At 45.4% G+C, this 18538-nt stretch overlaps 1 protein-coding gene across 39 annotated transcripts in view; it reads left to right on the forward strand.

The window, feature by feature from the left end:
- The first annotated feature begins 253 nt into the window (after positions 1-253).
- Positions 254-18538, forward strand: part of PIWIL1 (piwi like RNA-mediated gene silencing 1) — a 93658-nt gene continuing 75373 nt past the window's right edge. For 10 of the 39 annotated variants that reach the window (XR_010148188.1, XR_010148189.1, XR_010148187.1 and 7 more), the window contains exons 1-12: positions 341-597; positions 5258-5347; positions 5665-5776; positions 8433-8558; positions 9049-9263; positions 9620-9741; positions 10781-10861; positions 11919-12116; positions 12536-12647; positions 17034-17160; positions 17385-17502; positions 18050-18164. Coding sequence is in view for 19 of the 39 variants with exons in the window: in XM_016924640.3 (XP_016780129.1) it covers positions 5270-5347; positions 5665-5776; positions 8433-8558; positions 9049-9263; positions 9620-9741; positions 10781-10861; positions 11919-12116; positions 12536-12647; positions 17034-17160; positions 17385-17502; positions 18050-18164 (1404 nt within the window). In the remaining 20 variants the exon portion in view is untranslated. Of the gene's footprint in view, positions 655-5257; positions 5348-5664; positions 5777-8432; positions 8559-9048; positions 9264-9619; positions 9742-10780; positions 10862-11918; positions 12117-12535; positions 12648-17033; positions 17161-17384; positions 17503-18049; positions 18165-18538 lie in introns of all 39 variants that reach the window. The other 29 variants (XR_010148191.1, XR_010148192.1, XR_010148190.1 and 26 more) reach the window with 8 other exon arrangements.

The following is an 18538-nucleotide window of genomic DNA, read 5'->3' on the forward strand; positions in this document are numbered from 1 at the left end:
GGCGGGGGCGGGGCCTGTGGGGGCCTGGGCGTGGCGTCTAGGCAGGGCCAGGCGGGGTCTTGGCGGGATGGGGGCGGGGCCTATGGGGAGGGGCCAGGGCATGTGCGGGGTGTCTGGCCGGGGCCAGGCGGGGTCTTGGGGGGGCAGGGGCGGGGCCTGTGGGGCGGGGCGGGCCTGGCTTGTGGGGCCTGTGCCGGGTGTCCGGGAGGGGCCAGACGGGGTCTTGGAGGGGCGGGGCCGGGGCCCGTGGGGCGGGGCTTCTCTGGTCCCGCCCCGGCCACATCAGAAACCGCCGTTTGCTGGGCAGCCAATGAGGGCGTGGCGCGCGCCGCTTTCCGCCGTTACTGGGCGTATGGCGTACAGACACGAGGCCTGCGCCTCGGCGGTGTTCATCCGCCCAGGAAAAGAGCTCCTGTTGCTCGCTGCCCGCGTGTCCCTGGCTCTCTCGGGAACCCAGCGCCGAAGGCGAGGTGGGCGCGGGCCGAAGGAGGTCCTGGGAGGTCGGCGGCGCGGAGGGATCTCCGCGGGAGCCGTTGGGGCTGTTGGCCTCGGGCTGAGGTGCGAGGACCAGGACTAGGGCGAGGGCAGCGGTCCAAGGTGCGGGGCGAGGCTGAGGTGCTAGGTGTGCGGGGGCCGGGGGTCCGGGATGTGGAGGTGAGGCTCGAGGTGCGGGGACCGGGTTGCGGGGGCGAGGTCCCAGGTGCGGGGGATGCAGGAGCCAGATGCTATGGCGAGGTCGCAGGTGCAAGGGATGCAGGAGCCGGGTGCGGGGGCGAGGTCCCAGGTGCTGGGGATGCAGGAGCCGGGTGCGGGGGCGAGGTCCCATGTGTTGGGGATGCAGGAGCCGGGTGCGGGGGCGAGGTCCCAGGTGCTGGGGATGCAGGAGCCGGGTGCGGGGGCGAGGTCCCGGGTGCTGGGGATGCAGGACCCTGGGGTGCAGGGGCCGGGGTGCGGGGACGAGGTATCAGGTGTGGGGGGTGCGGGGCCGGGGGGAGGCGCTGAGGCCCGACTTGCTGGGGCCGTAGGGCCGGGGTGCGGGGGTGCAGGGGCCGGGGTGCGGGGGCGAGGTCCCAGGTGTGGGAGATGCAGGAGCCGGGTGCGGGGGCGAGGTCCCAGGTGCGGGGGATGCAGGAGCCAGGTGCGGGGGCGAGGTCCCAGGTGCTGGGGAATGCAGGACCCTGGGGTGCAGGGGCCGGGGTGCGGGGACGAGGTATCAGGTGTGGGGGGTGCGGGGCCGGGGGGAGGCGCTGAGGCCCGACTTGCTGGGGCCGTAGGGCCGGGGTGCGGGGGTGCAGGGGCCGGGGTGCGGGGGCGAGGTCCCAGGTGTGGGAGATGCAGGAGCCGGGTGCGGGGGCGAGGTCCCAGGTGTGGGAGATGCAGGAGCCGGGTGCGGGGGCGAGGTCCCAGGTGCTGGGGATGCAGGACCCTGGGGTGCAGGGGCCGGGGTGCGGGGGCGAGGTATCAGGTGTGGGGGGTGCGGGGCCGGGGGGAGGCGCTGAGGCCCGACTTGCCGGGGCTGTAGGGCCGGGGTGCGGGGGTGCAGGGCCGGGGTGTGGGGGCGAGGTCCCAGGTGCGGGGGGTGCAGGGGCCGGGGTGAGAGGCTGAGGCCTGAGTTGCCGGGGGGTGCGGGGGCGGAGGTCTCCGCATTGGCGGCCGTGCGTGAGACTGCGGGGACCTGGGAGCTCTGCAGGAGGGCCTTCGGGACCTCCCGCACTACCCACGCGGCCGCGGGGCGCGATCTCTGCGGAGGGCGAGGGCCCCATCCCGCGTCCGCCGCCGCTGCGCTGCGACCCCGGGAGCCTTGGGAGCCGGACGTTGGGAAGAGGACGGAACTCCCGAGGACCCCAAGTGAGGCGGCGACCGCGAAGGCCGGGCTCTGCGAGGCCCGGGGTCCTCGCGGGTGCTGGCGGCCCGGCCCCTGGCACCTGTGGAGGGAAAGGGGCGGCGGGGCGGTGGCGTCCTGGGATGGATGCTCTCGCTGTGTTCAGCCTCGGCGGCCTCCGGGGCAAAGCGCACCCCTGCGCAGCCTGTTCTCTGAGCGCTTTTCTTTTCGTTTTTAAGTTGTGGCCAGAGAGACCCCGCTCGCATAGAATGTACCGCTCAACGGTTTTCAGGCGTGTGGCGCGGTGGTGGTTCCCACGTGCACGGCGTCGTCCTGAGCTCAGCGCCGGTGGGACCTTGTTAGGTGGAAGCGTCTTTGGCAGAGCTGGTAGCGAATCGGAGAGGTGATTTCCAGCGAGTGTGGTTATTGGAAGCACGCACTCGCTTTCTGACTTTAAGAATTCAATATCCAGACTGAGGTGGTTTTGAAACTGGAAGGAGATAAAGCTGAAAACCAGAGTTGTGCTGGGAAACCTGGACGTAGAGCGCTGAGCCCCCCAGGTATTTAGTGACCAGCACAGCGCGCCGCCCTGGGTTTCAGGCCCTGGAGATGATGAGAATCAGCTGGGGAGGGCTGCTTCCAGTCGGCTTCTAACTCGGGAGGGCTGAGAGCCGCTCCCCACCCTGTAATTTCTGTTCCCAGCCAGTCCAGATGCTGCCCGTCAGGGACCAGGCTTTGAGAACTGACGTGCTGCTTTAGGAATATTTCCTGCTGGAGATGAGAGTTCAGCTTGTCGCTGTTTTTTAATCACTGTTTCACACCGTTGTTTGTAAGGTGTCAAGCGACGGACTGGGTGCAAAGGCATCAATTGTGATTTGCAGCCTAGTTGGAGAAGCTATGGAGTGCAGAGATGTGGGGAGGGAGAAAACAGGTGACCATGTAGCAGGGTGACCGTGGTCACGCCGGGGAAACGGCTTTCGGAGAAGGGAGCAAGGGATGGCCTGCGAGCTGGTCCTTAAGCGGTTCACTGGATTCTTGTGGTTTCAGAGGAGGGTGAGGCTTTTTTAGTAGAGGGTGTGCCACGGTGTAGGGTGAGTCACGGAATTGATAGTGATAGGAAGCAAGCTGTGTTTGCTGGAGTCTCAAGCGGATGCTTTCAGATTGATTTGTAGATCAGCAGTCCCCAGTCTTTTTGGCACCAGGGACTGATTTCATGGAAGACAATTTTTCCACGGACCCGTGAGGGATGGTTTCGGGATGAAACGGTTCCACCTCGGATTATCAGGCATTAGATTCTCATAAGGAGCAGGCAGCCCAGATCCTTGGCACGCCGACTTCACAGTAGGGTTCACACTCCTAGGAGAATCTAATGCCTCCACTGATCTAACAGGAGGTGAGCTCAGGCTGTCCTGCTCACTCACGGCAGCTCACTTCCTGCTGTGTGGCCTGGTTCCGGTACAGGTCCATGGGGCGTGGACGTTGGTGGTGGTGGTCGGTGGGGGTGGGGGGGTGGGGGAGGGGGTGGTGGTGGTGGTGGTGCTGGGGACGCTGCCTGTAGATTATCGGTAAGAGACTTTCATGCGCCAGTATGCCCCGTGTGTAAGCTGAGCATGCATACGTAATCATTGTCACGATGCGCACATTATAAAATAAATACAAAGCAGTTTAAAATGAGATTTAAAATTAGTTGTAATATGCTGGCACCTCAGCGGATTATCCTGTGTAAACTCCTTTGGAAATTGCTGATTTAGAGTCATATTGTAAGGGGTCTTATACAATGAATATTTGCTTTAATCCTGTAAAATACAACAGGAAGTCAGAGGTTTTTAAAATTGAAAAATGGCATTAGATTTATCTTTCTGTGAAGATCATGAAGCCAAGAATTTTAGAAGCTGTTAAAACTCAGAGGATGAAAAAGATAATGTGATTTAAGGCAGAGTGATGGTAGATGATGTCATCGCCTGCCCCTATGTAGAACCTTGGATGGTTTCTCATGTGTTGAGTATCCAAGATGTCTGCAGGACCCTGAGCAGTCTGCTCCCTGCCCACATGAATTCCTCCACTCCCCTTGCCCCTTCCCTTTCCAGTCCCACTGGACGTCTTTTGGTTCTGCATCCAGTTCAAGCACTTATGTGTGGGTTGTTACCGCTTGTGTGGAAGACTGGTACCACCCTACCTTCCAGTTTCTAATTCTCTATTTCAGCTTAAATCTTGTTAGAGGTGGATAACAAGGTGCAACAAGTGTTAGAGAATTCTACCAAAGATATTTTGGATTTATCCTAAGATCTAACTACTTCATATGAAAAAGATAACACTACTAGCATCCTGCCTTCCTGTAGTATTCTAAGAAGCTGACTTTAAGTTGCTTTTAAAGCTGTGTGTAAATAACGTGTATTAACACGTGTAGTTATAATTTTACCTGCCCTTTCCATTAGGGCTAATGTTTGTTGACTGCTCACTAGAGGCCAGTGTGAGTTCTCATTTGATCCTCACCATTGACTTGTGCAGTAGGTTATTCCAACCATTCGACAAAGAGTCACACGCTATGTTGTTTTCTCATGTTGTCTAAAATGTGAGGGAGTTGGGTTCAGGCAGTTGAGCTCTGAGGCCTCTACCCTTAATAGCCTGATGACATTGTGTACCGCCACGATGAGGGTGAGAGATTGTTACAGCTGAGCCCAAAGCTGATCCCAGCTCACAGGAAGCACTTAGTACCATCATGATGTTGAAGAAATGGAGAGAACGGTCCTGGCAGATGTAGGAGAAATAAAGGAGTGGTTTTGAAATCAATGACTCCATTCTTTTTATTTAGATATAACGTATATGGTGATGCCACTCACCAAGAATGAAATTATGGGACATGAGGTAGAAGAGATGCTAGTTTGGGTATGTTCAGCGTAAGCCACACATGGAACTCTGGGAAGATCCAGGAGGACTCATGATGTATGCAGAAGGATTTTCTAAGGGGCCTGGCGGGACACTTGCCGCAAGTGCCTGTTTCTGTGTGTGTGTGTGTGTGTGTGTGTGTGTGTGTGTGTGTGTGTCTGTCTGTCTGTGTATGGGAGTATGTGTTAAGTGTGTGTACATGTGTATCTCCAAATGGGAAGAAAGAACCAGCCACCAGCATCCTAATTCTTTCAGCACTTTCTCCTCCTAAGTCTGTTTATAATAAATAATCCAAATGAAAAACTAAGTCTTATATTAAAATAGGTTTTCCCCTTTGGCCCTACTGCAGTGCCCAGTGCAAGGTAAGCAACTGAGTGTGTTGAATGTAGGAATGTTACATTTTAAAAAACTGTCATTAAAGATTAGAAGGATACATAATAATTGCCTGGGGAGCTTTTGAAACTCAAAGAAGTTTAAAGTAACATTGTAGAAATTGTCAAATGCGATTGCCTCCATTGAGTATTGTCTTCAAGATTGTTTCCTCTCCAGAAATAGAAAACAATGACTGGGCGAGCCAGAGCCAGAGCCAGAGGAAGGGCCCGCGGTCAGGAGACAGCGCAGCTGGTGGGCTCCACTGCCGTGAGTGCTTCACCGTTTCTGACTACAGAAAATGTCTTTGACTCTTGATCAGCCTAGGCTGTTGAAAATAAACTAAAAACTGTGCTGGGAAGGATATAGGAAGTGAGCAAGGGAGATCATGCCCTGTTTCCTCAGGATATTAGAAGCTGATTCGTGACTTTATTTGGTGACTCTTCTCTCAAATTTATTTTTAAGAATAAAATATTTGATTATTAATTTAGATAGGTGTTGGTTGAATTCCTGAGACTTTAGAAATTTTCTCTGGTGTCTGTGACCGCTTGACGAAAAGAATGTTCTTTATTTGCATGTAACTACAGAGTCAGCAACCTGGTTATATTCAGCCTAGGCCTCAGCCGCCACCAGCAGAGGGGGAATTATTTGGCCGTGGACGGCAGAGAGGAACAGCAGGAGGAACAGCCAAGTCACAAGGTGAAGAGAAAGTAAAAGGAAGTCTTAACAACTGTGTTCAACATATACAGCAAATTTTATTGAATTAAAACTTGGTACAAAAATTTGTGCTGAAACTGTTTAAGAAACATTTCCTTATGTTTACACAACACACAAATCAATTGTGGAAAATACTTAAATATAGTTTCTTAAACATTCTATGTATCAGTCTTCATTACTAAATGACTTAAAAAAATGGTTACTCAGGATTGCAAATTTAACTCTATGGAACAGTTCCCTATCTGTAACAAGGTAGTGTCTACCTGTAGAGGTAAAGATCATTGTGACCATTAATACATGGGATAACAAATGAAGGCCCTGTTTTGTCATCTCTCACTGCTCTTTAGGGATTATACCTGAGAATTGCTTGTCACAGTAAATGCTCAACTACCTAATGTATTGTAGAAATTAATATAAGTTTAACAGATTATTGTTAATTAGACATTGTTTGGACCTTGATTTTCATTCTGTAAAGGGGATGTGGATACATTGAAGGATTTTTTTTTTTTTTTTTTTTTGAGATGGAGTCTCACTCTGTCTCCCAGGCTGGAGTGCAGTGGCGCGATCTCTGCTCACTGCAGACTCCACCTCCTGGGTTCCTGCTATTCTCCTGCCTCAGCCTCCCGAGTAGCTGGGACTACAGGCGCCCACCACCGCGCCCGGCTAATTTTTTTGTATTTTTTAGTAGAGATGGGGTTTCACCGTGTTAGCCAGGATGGTCTCGATCTCCTGACCTCATGATCCTCCCGGCTCGGCCTCCCAAAGTGCTGGGATTACAGGCGTGAGCCACCGCACCCAGCCAATTGAAGGATTCTTAAATAGCACAGTGGTGTGAGGTCTGATTTGTGTTTGAAATAAAATCAGTCTAGGAGCTGCATGGAAGGGGGAATTAGCAAGGTTCCCAGTCTTGTCCATTCTGAAATCTGTCCTCTTCATCAAGTGACAAAATCAAGCTTTGGCTAAGTGTCATAGCAGTACTGTATATCTCAAGCAGAACTGATTTCATCATTGTTTATATTCAGAAACTGGCAATTGGATTTTTGCATCCAGAACCGAATTTTTTTTAAGACAAATTAAAAAATTTTAAGGAAAAATATCAGCCTTTATGACCCTTCAGTGTCATCAGGTTGGATTCAGTATGCATGATTTAGTGTAGTTACTCACTCAGTGCCATCAATACTTCAAACCAAGCCTCTGGGATAAAAAGCTCACTGAGAGAGACAAGTATGAACAGTTACATATTTAAAGGATTTTTAGGTAGAGCCCCCTCCAAATCATGAGGTACAGAAACAAACATGGAAGTGCCTTGTAAAGTGCTTTAGACATGATATTTAAAACTTCTGACATGCCTGTGATGCTTATTCTCAATTTTTCAGGTGAAGGAATTGACACTCATATTAAATAACTGGTTTCCAAAGTATAGCAAGAACTGAAATATTTTAAGCCACTGTTATTTCTCTTAGGAAGTCTAGAGAGTAGGCAGTTCTGGTGTTTGTGGTCAGAAGAGAACTGGACTCTGATCTTTTTGTTCTTTTGTCCTGGGCTCATGACTGCCATCATGAAGACCTCTGTTTGGTTCAGAACTTCTGTATTTGAGCCCTCCCTGCCAGATCCAGATTCCAGGCTCCATGGGCAGGGCAAAGGGTCAGGAAGTACAAAAGTCACAAGTCAGCTATTGGCTCTCTTATGGAATTTTTCCTAAAGTGTCATCCTGCAATTTCTGCTTAAGTCTCTTAGGCCATCCCTAACCATGGGGAGGGTGGAAATTTTAGTCTATTAAGTATATTACTCCAAAAATAGAATTTATTTAAAGAATGAGGGGTTAGTTATTGGATAGTCAACTGGTAATCTCTTTTACACAAGATAACATGCCTATTAATTGACAGCTGGAATTTTAATGCTTGACTACAAAGTTCATATTTGTTTTTTGGCTCACATCATATTGTTGATCTGAGATAATTGTATAATTCCAGCAAATCAAATGACTTGAATAATTTAGGTTCTTATAACCACAGCTTGTAGCACTAGGCATGAACTGATTAATCACGACCTTATTACCTATACCAGTATGAGATGCGTGTGATGGTCATAGAATATGTGCAGGTGCAGAAATCCATTCTTCTGATTCTGAAGAGAGTCAGGTAGTGAGGAAGTTGCATTTTAGATGTAAGTTTTCTAATCCAGGTTACAGATTTAAACCCTCTAAACCAGCAATTTCTGTAGTTGTAATTGCATCATGACAGACTGTGGAAAATACATGAAGACCTTTAGGTAGTTATCAGACTTACAATACAGAAAAATAATTTCCCAGTCAGCAAACATATGCTCCTGCACTCTTGCACCACAGTCCAGTTGGCTTGATCTCTTGATTCGAGGTGTACATCTCTTGAAAGGGTGCATCTGCAATTGCCCAGGACAGTGACAAGAAGGCCTTTATGAATGAAGTTATAACTAGGAAACCATTCTCTCGTTAGGCTGGCAGATACCTAAAACATGTTGATAGGATTGTTTTATGCCTTGTCTTCTACACCTCAGTATCCTTTGGATTACACATAATAGCACTATGGGAGTTAATATTGTCATCCTTTATTTCGTGCTTTATGTTGCTCAAGTACACAATTTTTCTTTTTTTTTTAAGGACTCCAGATATCTGCTGGATTTCAGGAGTTATCGTTAGCAGAGAGAGGAGGTCGTCGTAGAGATTTTCATGATCTTGGTGTGAATACAAGGCAGAACCTAGACCATGTTAAAGAATCAAAAACAGGTAGGTTAATTAAGAATAAGTTTTGTGAGATTACATCTCAGGAACACAGGACAGTGAATTGAGGCACTTTAGTTTAGGTGTTTATTTGGCCAAGGATCCTGCATGGCTTTTCGATTTTCCTCACTTCTTTTGGCGTTGATGAAGTAGGTTATAGATATCTTTAACTGCACATTTTGAAACGTCATCTCATTAAATATTAATAGATCATTTTTAAAACTCTTTGCCATGAAGAAATTTAGTTGGTTTTGTTGCAAATTATTTGTAAATTACTTAGTCTAAGGAAGATTTGTTTCTAAATGTATGCTTCTTTAGAAATTCACCTAAAGAGAGAGACTAGTAGTCTCCAAAGTCAGATGTCTGAGGACTTTCATGTTGTCTGCTGCTCTTAGCCTTGTGTTTACGGAACTGTGCCTGCCTTGTCATGGTAGGAAAGGTTTCAAGGAAAAATAAACTTGATATTTTGTTAATTGACTATAACTTCCTTTTCCAGGTTCTTCAGGCATTATAGTAAGGTTAAGCACTAACCATTTCCGGCTGACATCCCGTCCCCAGTGGGCCTTATATCAGTATCACATTGACTATAACCCACTGATGGAAGCCAGAAGACTCCGTTCAGCTCTTCTTTTTCAACACGAAGATCTAATTGGAAAGTGTCATGCTTTTGATGGAACGATATTATTTTTACCTAAAAGACTACAGCAAAAGGTTATTTGGGAAAAGGGAGATGGGGGATTTCCACTTCAAAGCGGAACTACCACAATGTAAGATAGCTCACATGGCTTTTAGAGAGGCCCCAGGAGTCTCCTGTCTGATATGACTTGGAATAAACACATAGGGTACTTTGGCATTATTGTAGCATTGTCAGATTTGTCTGGGTAACTTGATGATTACAATTGAGTTATAATACACTTAGCCACTCTTTTTCTCAGAGCCATTTAAAAAAAATCCAGTTAAAACATTTTATGGTTTTCAATGTTGGCTTATTAGGCAAGCAGTATGTGATTGGGCATAATTGTCCTTTAAGGATTTAAAGTTTGGGTTTTCCACCTCTCTGGCTTCAGGTTACTGAAGTTTTTAGTAAGACCCGGAATGGAGAGGATGTGAGGATAACGATCACTTTAACAAATGAACTTCCACCTACATCACCAACTTGTTTGCAGTTCTATAATATTATTTTCAGGAGGTATGTGTTTTATTTCAACATTTTATTAAGAAAACAGCAAAGTTGAAATAATTGTACATTGAACATCTGCATTCAATTCTCCTAGATTTTCAGCATTGGTTGGGATTATTGAGTTTCTCTGTATTGCAGTAACTTAAGGTGTGGTTTACTGATGGAAAATTCATCTATTTGCTTTAAGCAAGTATCCTGCCTTTACTTCCCTAATTCTGTTGACTTCAAATACTGTCTGAGCTTGTGTTCAGAACACTCATATCCTCGAGAGCTATTGCGAACTTGGTATTCCTTCTCCCCACGGTGGGTCCTTGATCAGGAGGAGGTGCAGAGTTCAGGTCGTTTGTTCCACCACAGGAGATATACTGCATGCTTGATAATTTGCTTTCAGTGTACATATCACATATTCCCTATCCAAAAGCAAGACACGTGTTCTGCAAAAATTTTTGTTTTTTGAGGGGGATGAGAAACAATCTGGATAAGGCTGAAATTTTCGTGAGAATAGTAGGGCATAATACTTGTATCTGTAATTTCCCTCTTTAAGTTAGTCATAAGATAACTGTCGCTGATGATAGGACAATTCATTGTGATAAATACTTGTTTTGAGTTAATGTAACTGGTAGATTGATTTTTCCCTAAACGAGGGGTTGGCAAACGTCTCTCTGCAAAGGGCCAGATAGTAAACATCGTAGGCTTTGAAAGCCATGTCATCTCTTGCAGCTCTTCAGCTCTACTACTGGACTGCCGAAACAGCCAGAGACAGCGTGTGAGCGAGCGGTCATGGCTGTGTGCCAGTAGAACTATTGGTGGATGCTGAAGTCTGAATTTCAGATAATTCATGTATCATGAAATAATCTTTTATTTTTTCCAACCTCAAGGATATTTGAAAACCATTGGTAACTCATAGGCCATAAAAAACAGCAGGTAGGTTGGATTTGGCCTGGCCACAGACCACGATTTGCCAACCCCTGCTCTAAACGACATGCTGTTCTGATTGCCGTATTAGAGATACTTATCAATATTCACTCTCTGACCTTTCCATTTCTAGGCTTTTGAAAATCATGAATTTGCAACAAATTGGACGAAATTATTATAACCCAAATGACCCAATTGATATTCCAAGTCACAGGTTTGTATGAAGTAGAACGTTTAATATTCCTTAGGCTTGATGACAGGCTTTAGAGATGATAACCTAATTTGAAATGGTCAAATTTACTACAGTGACTGTTAATGCCGCCCATCACATTATGTGACTATTTAACTTGAATAATGAGGAGACATCCCAGAATATTTGGATTTTTAAAAAATCACGTAATTTACCTGTCACTAGGGAAGAATACATAGTTGTCCAGTGCTAAGTTTGTATTTTTGCCCTTAGGTCATAAAAATAATCAGTTAATGTGGTGTATCAAGATGGCAGCCCAACTGAAAAACCACCTGCTGGGTATTGTGCTCCGTGCCTCAGTGATGGGACCACTCGTCCCCTAGACGTCAACATTATGCAGTATGCCCATGTCACAAACCTGCACGTGTGCCCCTTGAATCTAAAGTTGAAATAAGAAATAAAAGGCTGGGCGCGGTGGCTCATGCCTGTAGTCCCAGCACTTTGGGAGTCCAAGGCAGATAGATCACGAGGTCAGAAGTTCTAGACCAGCCTGGCCACGATGATGAAACCCCGTCTCTACTAAAAATACAAAGATCAGCCGGGTGTGTTGGCGGGCACCTGTAATCCCAGCTACTCGGGAGGCTGAGGCAGAGAAGTGCTTGAACCCGGGAGGCGGAGGTTGCAGTGAGCCGAGATCGTGCCAACTCCAGCCTGGGTGACAGAGCGAGACACTAAGAAAATAAATAAATAAAAAATAAAATATTGCAGCCCAACAGGTTTAAGTTTATCATAATAATTGTAGGTGCTTTCAATTAGATTGGCAACTTTTTAAAGTCTTAGGCCAGTGTAATGAATAGCTGAATAAAGTTAGTACATTCATTTAAAGTGAAACTTATACAATTATTACAATGTTGTTGAAGGTCTTAAAGCTGGAACCATGTAAATCCTAGAAATAAGGAAATTGATTCATTCAGAAACTTTATAGTTTAGACCCAGTTAATAAAAGTGAAAACGCAACTTAGTGTGTGCAGAATGTGTTGAATGTGGAGAGGTTCTTCATGACCCCCATCTTGTCTGACAGGTTGGTGATTTGGCCTGGCTTCACTACTTCCATCCTTCAGTATGAAAACAGCATCATGCTCTGCACTGACGTTAGCCATAAAGTCCTTCGAAGTGAGACTGTTTTGGATTTCATGTTCAACTTTTATCATCAGACAGAAGAACATAAATTTCAAGAACAAGTTTCCAAAGAACTAATAGGTTTAGTTGTTCTTACCAAGTAAGACTGCTTTTTAAAGTGCACGATAATTTTTTGTGAGTCAAAGTATTGTGGCTTTCTAGTTCTACCATGTTAAGAAATAGTGTTTAAAATTGAGTGGTGGGAATAGCACAAAACAAGGGTGAGGGTATTTTTCACCTTTCCCAGGATCATAGTTTTGGGGATGACATAACTCATCTGGAGAGGACAAATAGCTAGTGATTTTTATCCTTTTAAATTATTTTATTTTCTGTTAGTAATTTAGTCACTTCCCCCATCCATCTGGCATAGTCTGTAAGAAACCCTGTTCCTTCTTTTTCCAACCTTGTATATAACCAGGTGATTTGAAATTTTAGAGAATACATGCTGTCTAGTCTCTCTTTTTAATATTAGTTCTTCACATTTCCATCAAATGCAGTCAAATCTCAACTGATCCCTAGGTATAACAATAAGACATACAGAGTGGATGATATTGACTGGGACCAGAATCCCAAGAGCACCTTTAAGAAAGCCGACGGCTCTGAAGTCAGCTTCTTAGAATACTACAGGAAGGTAAGATGCCAGTGGTTAGATCTCAGGAGAAATCCAAAATATCTTTGGTAGAATTCTCTAACACTTGTTGCACATTTGGAACAAGTTGCTTTTAAAGCTGTGTGTAAATGTATTTGTTAGGGCAATCACAGCATAATTTTATTCATTACCAAATTATTAAAATGCCTCTTTTTATTTGGTGCAGTTCACATAATGAGAAATGCCTTCTCCTGGTTCCCTTTTTCCAGTAGAATGAAAGCTTAACGTTTGAATTGAAGCCTATGGAGGACAAGTAGGTTGGATAACAGGTGGCGAGCAGTGGGAGTTAAGAGCTTGCCATACTGTCTCTCCCTCCATAATCAACATTTCACTTAATTTCACCTTGGAGACGGGTAGGAATTAAAGATCTTTGAACCTTCAGTATCATTTCTGCTAAATCTGCTGCCTGTGGGTTAACTCTTAACTTTTGATTTACATGTTAACAAAATGCAGACAGGCTTGTTAGCACAGGCTAGATCAGTCTTTTGGGCGATCATCTAAAACAGTTTTTAAAGAGATGATTCTAGTTTTGAAAAGATCATCAAAGGCAAATAGCAGGAAAGAACAACTATTGACTAGAAGAAACTGAACTGTTCACATAAGAATGCATGCTAACATTGTTTCAGTACTCAGAGATGAGCAGATCTGGCCCCCAAATCCTTAGAACGTCACATTCCATTTGATATGTTAAAAGCGCAGGAAGATTATTTCTAGAAAACTATCAATTAAAATCTCAAAACTTGTCTTTGAATTGCTAACATTTCACATTTTCTTCTACTTTCAATAGAGTATTTCCTGTTTCTAAAAATTTGGATAAATGAGCTTAAATATGAAAAGTATTCATATTTTTCATGGAAAGTATGCATCTTATCGGTGGCCTTGGAAAGGTCTGTGTGCTGCTGTCCAGCTGCTCTGATGTGACTGAAAAGATGAGAGGCCACTACGGAGGGAGGGATTCTATGAGATGCTGCGTGAAGGGCTGACCTTATTCCTGGCAAGATGGGAACAGCCAGGGGTCATTTCAGCATGTCTTTCCTCCCACTGTTTTCAGCCTCTTTACTCCTTGAGGACTCCAACCATGCCTAACCTGGATCCCTCTGGGTGTCAGAGGTTACTGTGAGGAATGAGTTGTGGCATTTTTCTGTCGTTAATTTTAGTGATCACTCTCAGGGATGGTAGGAGTTGGTATATCAACAGCAAATATAAAGGAAACATCAGCTGAAAATGTGATTTAAACCTGAAGCAAGGTCAGTGGAATCTCTCCCCTTCCCTGACTGGTACTGAGGGTCCTGTGGCAGCTCATCCTCCTGTAAGTGGTGTTTTACGTGTTATCATACTTAGGAGCTCTGCCCAGACCCCTTTCACTATATGTTCACTCCCTGGGTGATTTCCAGTCTCCTCTGCCCAGGCTTCAGGCATGAAATGTTAAGAATCCCCAGACTTCCAGTTCCAGCCTAGACTTGTCTAAGCTTAGCTGCCTGGTTGTTCTTAAGTATTTGGATGACTCAAACATACCTCTCCCATGTTGCCAGTGTTGAATGTGTTCTGTCTTCTCAACACGGCCCCTACTCGGTGCTCTTGGTCAATGCAGATAAGGTAACTTGGACAGAGGCAAGAGATTTTATGGTTTATATACCCCATGCCTAAGTAGATTCTTGGGTATTTGAATAAACAAATGGTGGATGAGTCACACGTCAGATCTCCGCACCTTCCCCTGCCTCCTAGTACTCTTTTGTCCAGTTCTGTCACTCACCTTGTTATCTGAATTGCCTTCATTTTTCTCCTTTTCTAAATGGCATCTCCTGTCCAGGCCCTATTTTTATAATTCATTTAACAAGTCTTAGTATTTATTTCCTCTACCTTCTGATCAATCAACTCATACACATCTGTTCTTCTTCCTCCCCTTCCACCCAGAAATGATGTGGCACCCGTGGCCCTGTGTCTGGTGAAGTGTGGTGATCTTTCTCCATGAGACCCTGCTTGCTGCTTTATTCTCATGGCGTGTCCCCCACTGTGCCTTTAGACTAAACATAGGGTTGTGTCCCCTCTGTTGGACACACCTTGTATGCTTGTGCTTGAGATCTCAGCTCAGCTTCTTTCTCTAGGGAAGACTTCTCTGGAAATCAGGGATAATCAGATGTCTTTAGTAGAAATAATTAATGAAAGAGGTTGACGTTAAGATATTTAAAAGAATCAAAGCATTCTTAGATTTTCTGGTAGAAATGCAGTTTTACTAGTAAGTGATGGTTTGGGATTGAAGATAATATCTAGGAAACAGAGTAGAAGAAGGAAGGGTGTTTGGTAGAGAAGGTCATAGTTGGTTTTTAAAATGAAAGGTTTAACAGTAATGTCTAATAAAAATGAGAGTGCTGTTTTTTCAGGTGTAGAGGAAAATGTTTAAAAATATTTGACAGGGCCAGGCACGATGGGTCATGCCTGCAATCCCAGCACTCTGGGAGGCCGAGGTGTGTGGATCACCTAAGGTCAGGAGTTTGAGACCAGCCTGACCAACATGGTGAAACCTCGTCTCTACTAAAAATACAAAAATTAGCTGGGTGTGGTGGCATATGCCTGTAATTCCAGCTACTCACGAGGTTGAGGCAGGAGGAATCGCTGGAACTCGGGAGACGGAGGTTGCAGTGAGCCGAGATAGCACCACAGCACTCCAGCCTGGGCGACAGAATGAAACTCTGTCTCAAATAAATAAATGAATGAATGAATGACAGGCTGTTTGGCACCTAAGAATATAAAAGTGGAGGGGGCGTAGCGAGTACAAGTTCTGTATCAGGAACCATGCCCTTAAGGCCTTGGGTGAAATAGGGTGAGAGAGGACACACTTCTGAAATTACGACCACACTTCTACCATGTGTGTTTGCAAGTCAGTGATGTGGTGTGGAGGGTAACTGTTCCCAGACTCCTCATTTTAAAACGTGATAAAATAGGTAGTATAGCTACGTGAAGCAGAGGTCAGATATGAGGGTTCTACTTAAAATTTTCTTATTTGAAACAAGTCAAGAACGGGCTAGAATTCATGGTTTCTTAATTTACGAGGGTTTGTAGTAGGTGGCCAGGACCTTGTCATATGCTAGGAATAAGAAATATGCAAGCACCCTTAGTCTGCTGATGAGAGGCAGATTAAGGACATGCTGTGATGATGTTCTTCTGGTGTGCTCAGTGGAAGTGTGTGGTTTGTTCTTCTGGTGTGCTCAGTGGAGATGTGTGGTTTTTTGTTCTTCTGGTGTGCTCAGTGGAGGTGTGTGGGTTTTCTTTTTAAAGCTGGATCTGATTTAAGCAGGATGCTAAGAAAATCTGTTTTCGGCAAGATACAGGATATGGTAGGAAAGAGGATCTTTGAGACACAGAGCCAGAACCTGTACTGAAGAGAACTCAAACAAAGTCTGTCATGGTTCTAGAATTGCCGAGCTGAGCTGGAGGCCAGAGAGCTCATCTTTTGAGGACATTAAATCATGAATATTGGCTGGGTGCCGTGACTCACGCCTCTAATCCTAGCACTTTGGGAGGCTAAGACAGGCAGATCACCTGAGGTCAGGAATTGGAGACCAGCCTGGCCAACATGTTGAAACCCTGTCTCTACTAAAAATATAAAATTAGCCAGGCACGGTGGTGTGCACCTGTAATCCCAGCTATGCAGGAGGCTGAGGCAGGAGAATCACCTGAACCCGGGAGGCAGAGGTTGCAGTGAGCCAAGATCATGCCACTGCACTCCAGCCTGGGTGACAGAGCGAGACTCCATCTTCAAAAAAAAAAAAAATGAATGTCATTTTTTATTGTTTAACAAATTGTAAATGCTTATTTTGGGCAGTGATTGCATCTGGGGAACCTTAATACTTCTCAATTGAAATTTGACTTCTTGAAAATATCAAGATTTTATAAAATACTTTTTCTGATTAAAAATGCCCCGTAGCATAGGAACTTCTTCCCTTCCCCTCTTTATTCTTACGGTGAGACTGCTTTTATTAGTAAGTTCTCTCAATAACAGAGAATAGTTTTAGAGGAATCATCCTATGGTGAAGTTGCAGAGTTACACAGACTACTGTTTCTAAACCAAGAAATAAACAATTAAGCAATGAGAACTGTGACTAACAAAGTCTGAACTCAGAACCATACTGTCCTGGACCATCACAGTTTTTAGGAAAAAGATAGGGCACTCAGTAGAGCATAGAAGTCACAACCTCTGTTTTAAGAATGTTAAAAAACATGCCTTTTTAAAACTTTACTCTGAAGCTATTATCAGCCTTGCTATTGGCATCAGCTCTTTATTTTTTTAAAAAATGAAACCCTTTTTGCCCACTGAGATGCTCCTCGAGGCATTTGCCGTGAACAGCAACTCTTTCCTCTCTTGAGCAGCAGTACAACCAAGAGATCACCGACTTGAAGCAGCCTGTCTTGGTCAGCCAGCCCAAGAGAAGGCGGGGCCCTGGGGGGACACTGCCAGGGCCTGCCATGCTCATTCCTGAGCTCTGCTATCTTACAGGTACTGTTGCATTTCATGTACTCGGAAGGAAGCCACTGGACTTACCCTTTCTTTCCTAGGAGTCCTCAGACATTCCTTTACTTCCCCTTCCCTCCCCCCAGAAAACCTTTTATTAAAACTGCTTTGTCTCCTGGGAAGTCCCACTCACCATCACCCTATACTCCAGTTATTTAGACCTGATCATTATTTCTTTAACCATATGCCTTTAAATGTCTTATTTAAAGGTCTAACTGATAAAATGCGTAATGATTTTAACGTGATGAAAGACTTAGCCGTTCATACAAGACTAACTCCAGAGCAAAGGCAGCGTGAAGTGGGACGACTCATTGATTACATTCATAAGTAAGTCATTGATTTCACTGGGGCAGGGTTTCAGTTTTGTGTTTAGTATTTTATGTGGCTTTGAGGGGTATCTTTTGAGGGAGTGGCAGAAAGTAACTTTCTCCTTTGGTATCTGTAGTATTTGGGGTGGGCTTGTTCTTCGTGTTTCTAAGCAAGGCTACCTATACCTCACTTATTCCTCAGGAAATAATGAAGTTAAACTTTGCAGTGCGTAGTCTTTCTAACTTTTCCGTTAGCAAAAGGTGACAACAGAAAAAGGGGATGTTTCTGGTCAAATCTTTTTTCTATCTTTGTTATATCAAGGGGTTTCCTTTGACGGGGAGAAAGTTTGGGCATCAGAATTTTAAGTTAAAGAATGTCATGAAGAGAAGCCTGAAGGTGATGAGAGAAAGATGACTGTGCTCCTGTGCCAGCTGGCATTCTCACCAGCGCCTTCACCCTGACGGCGACCTTGGAGTGTGTTGTAGGCTGGAGTGGATATCTGTTTGACTGTGTCTTCTTGCTGTGTCTCTTTGTTGAGTCGCATGTAAATGTGTTAAATTTACAGAAACGATAATGTTCAAAGGGAGCTTCGAGACTGGGGTTTGAGCTTTGATTCCAACTTACTGTCCTTCTCAGGAAGAATTTTGCAAACAGAAAAGATTCATCAAGGTGGAAAAACAGTAAGGCAGTTTTTCGTTGGTGGTGTTGTTGTTTTTGAGACGGAGTCTCGCTCTGTCCCCCAGGCAGGAGTACAGTGGTGCAATCTCAGCTCACTGCAAGCTCCGAGTAAGGCAGCTTTTAAAGTTGACAATCAAGTGAGGCTTGGGTCAGATCACAATAAAGCAAGTGGGAAGAACTGAGTTCCATGCCAGAATGATCTTTTCCTCACCTTTCTCTTCTCCCCTTGCACATCCACTCTCTATCAACCCACATGAACAGCCCGGGACCTCAGAAATAGGTACACCCCAGGAGGAGAAAACGTGGAAGCCCTAGAGAATATGGAGCCTGTAGCTGGGTCCTCAAAAATCATCTGTAAGACTTAGCTAAAAAGTGG

Source organism: Pan troglodytes, chromosome 10 (assembly GCF_028858775.2).
Source record: "Pan troglodytes isolate AG18354 chromosome 10, NHGRI_mPanTro3-v2.0_pri, whole genome shotgun sequence".
Classification (NCBI taxonomy): Eukaryota; Metazoa; Chordata; class Mammalia; order Primates; family Hominidae; genus Pan; species Pan troglodytes.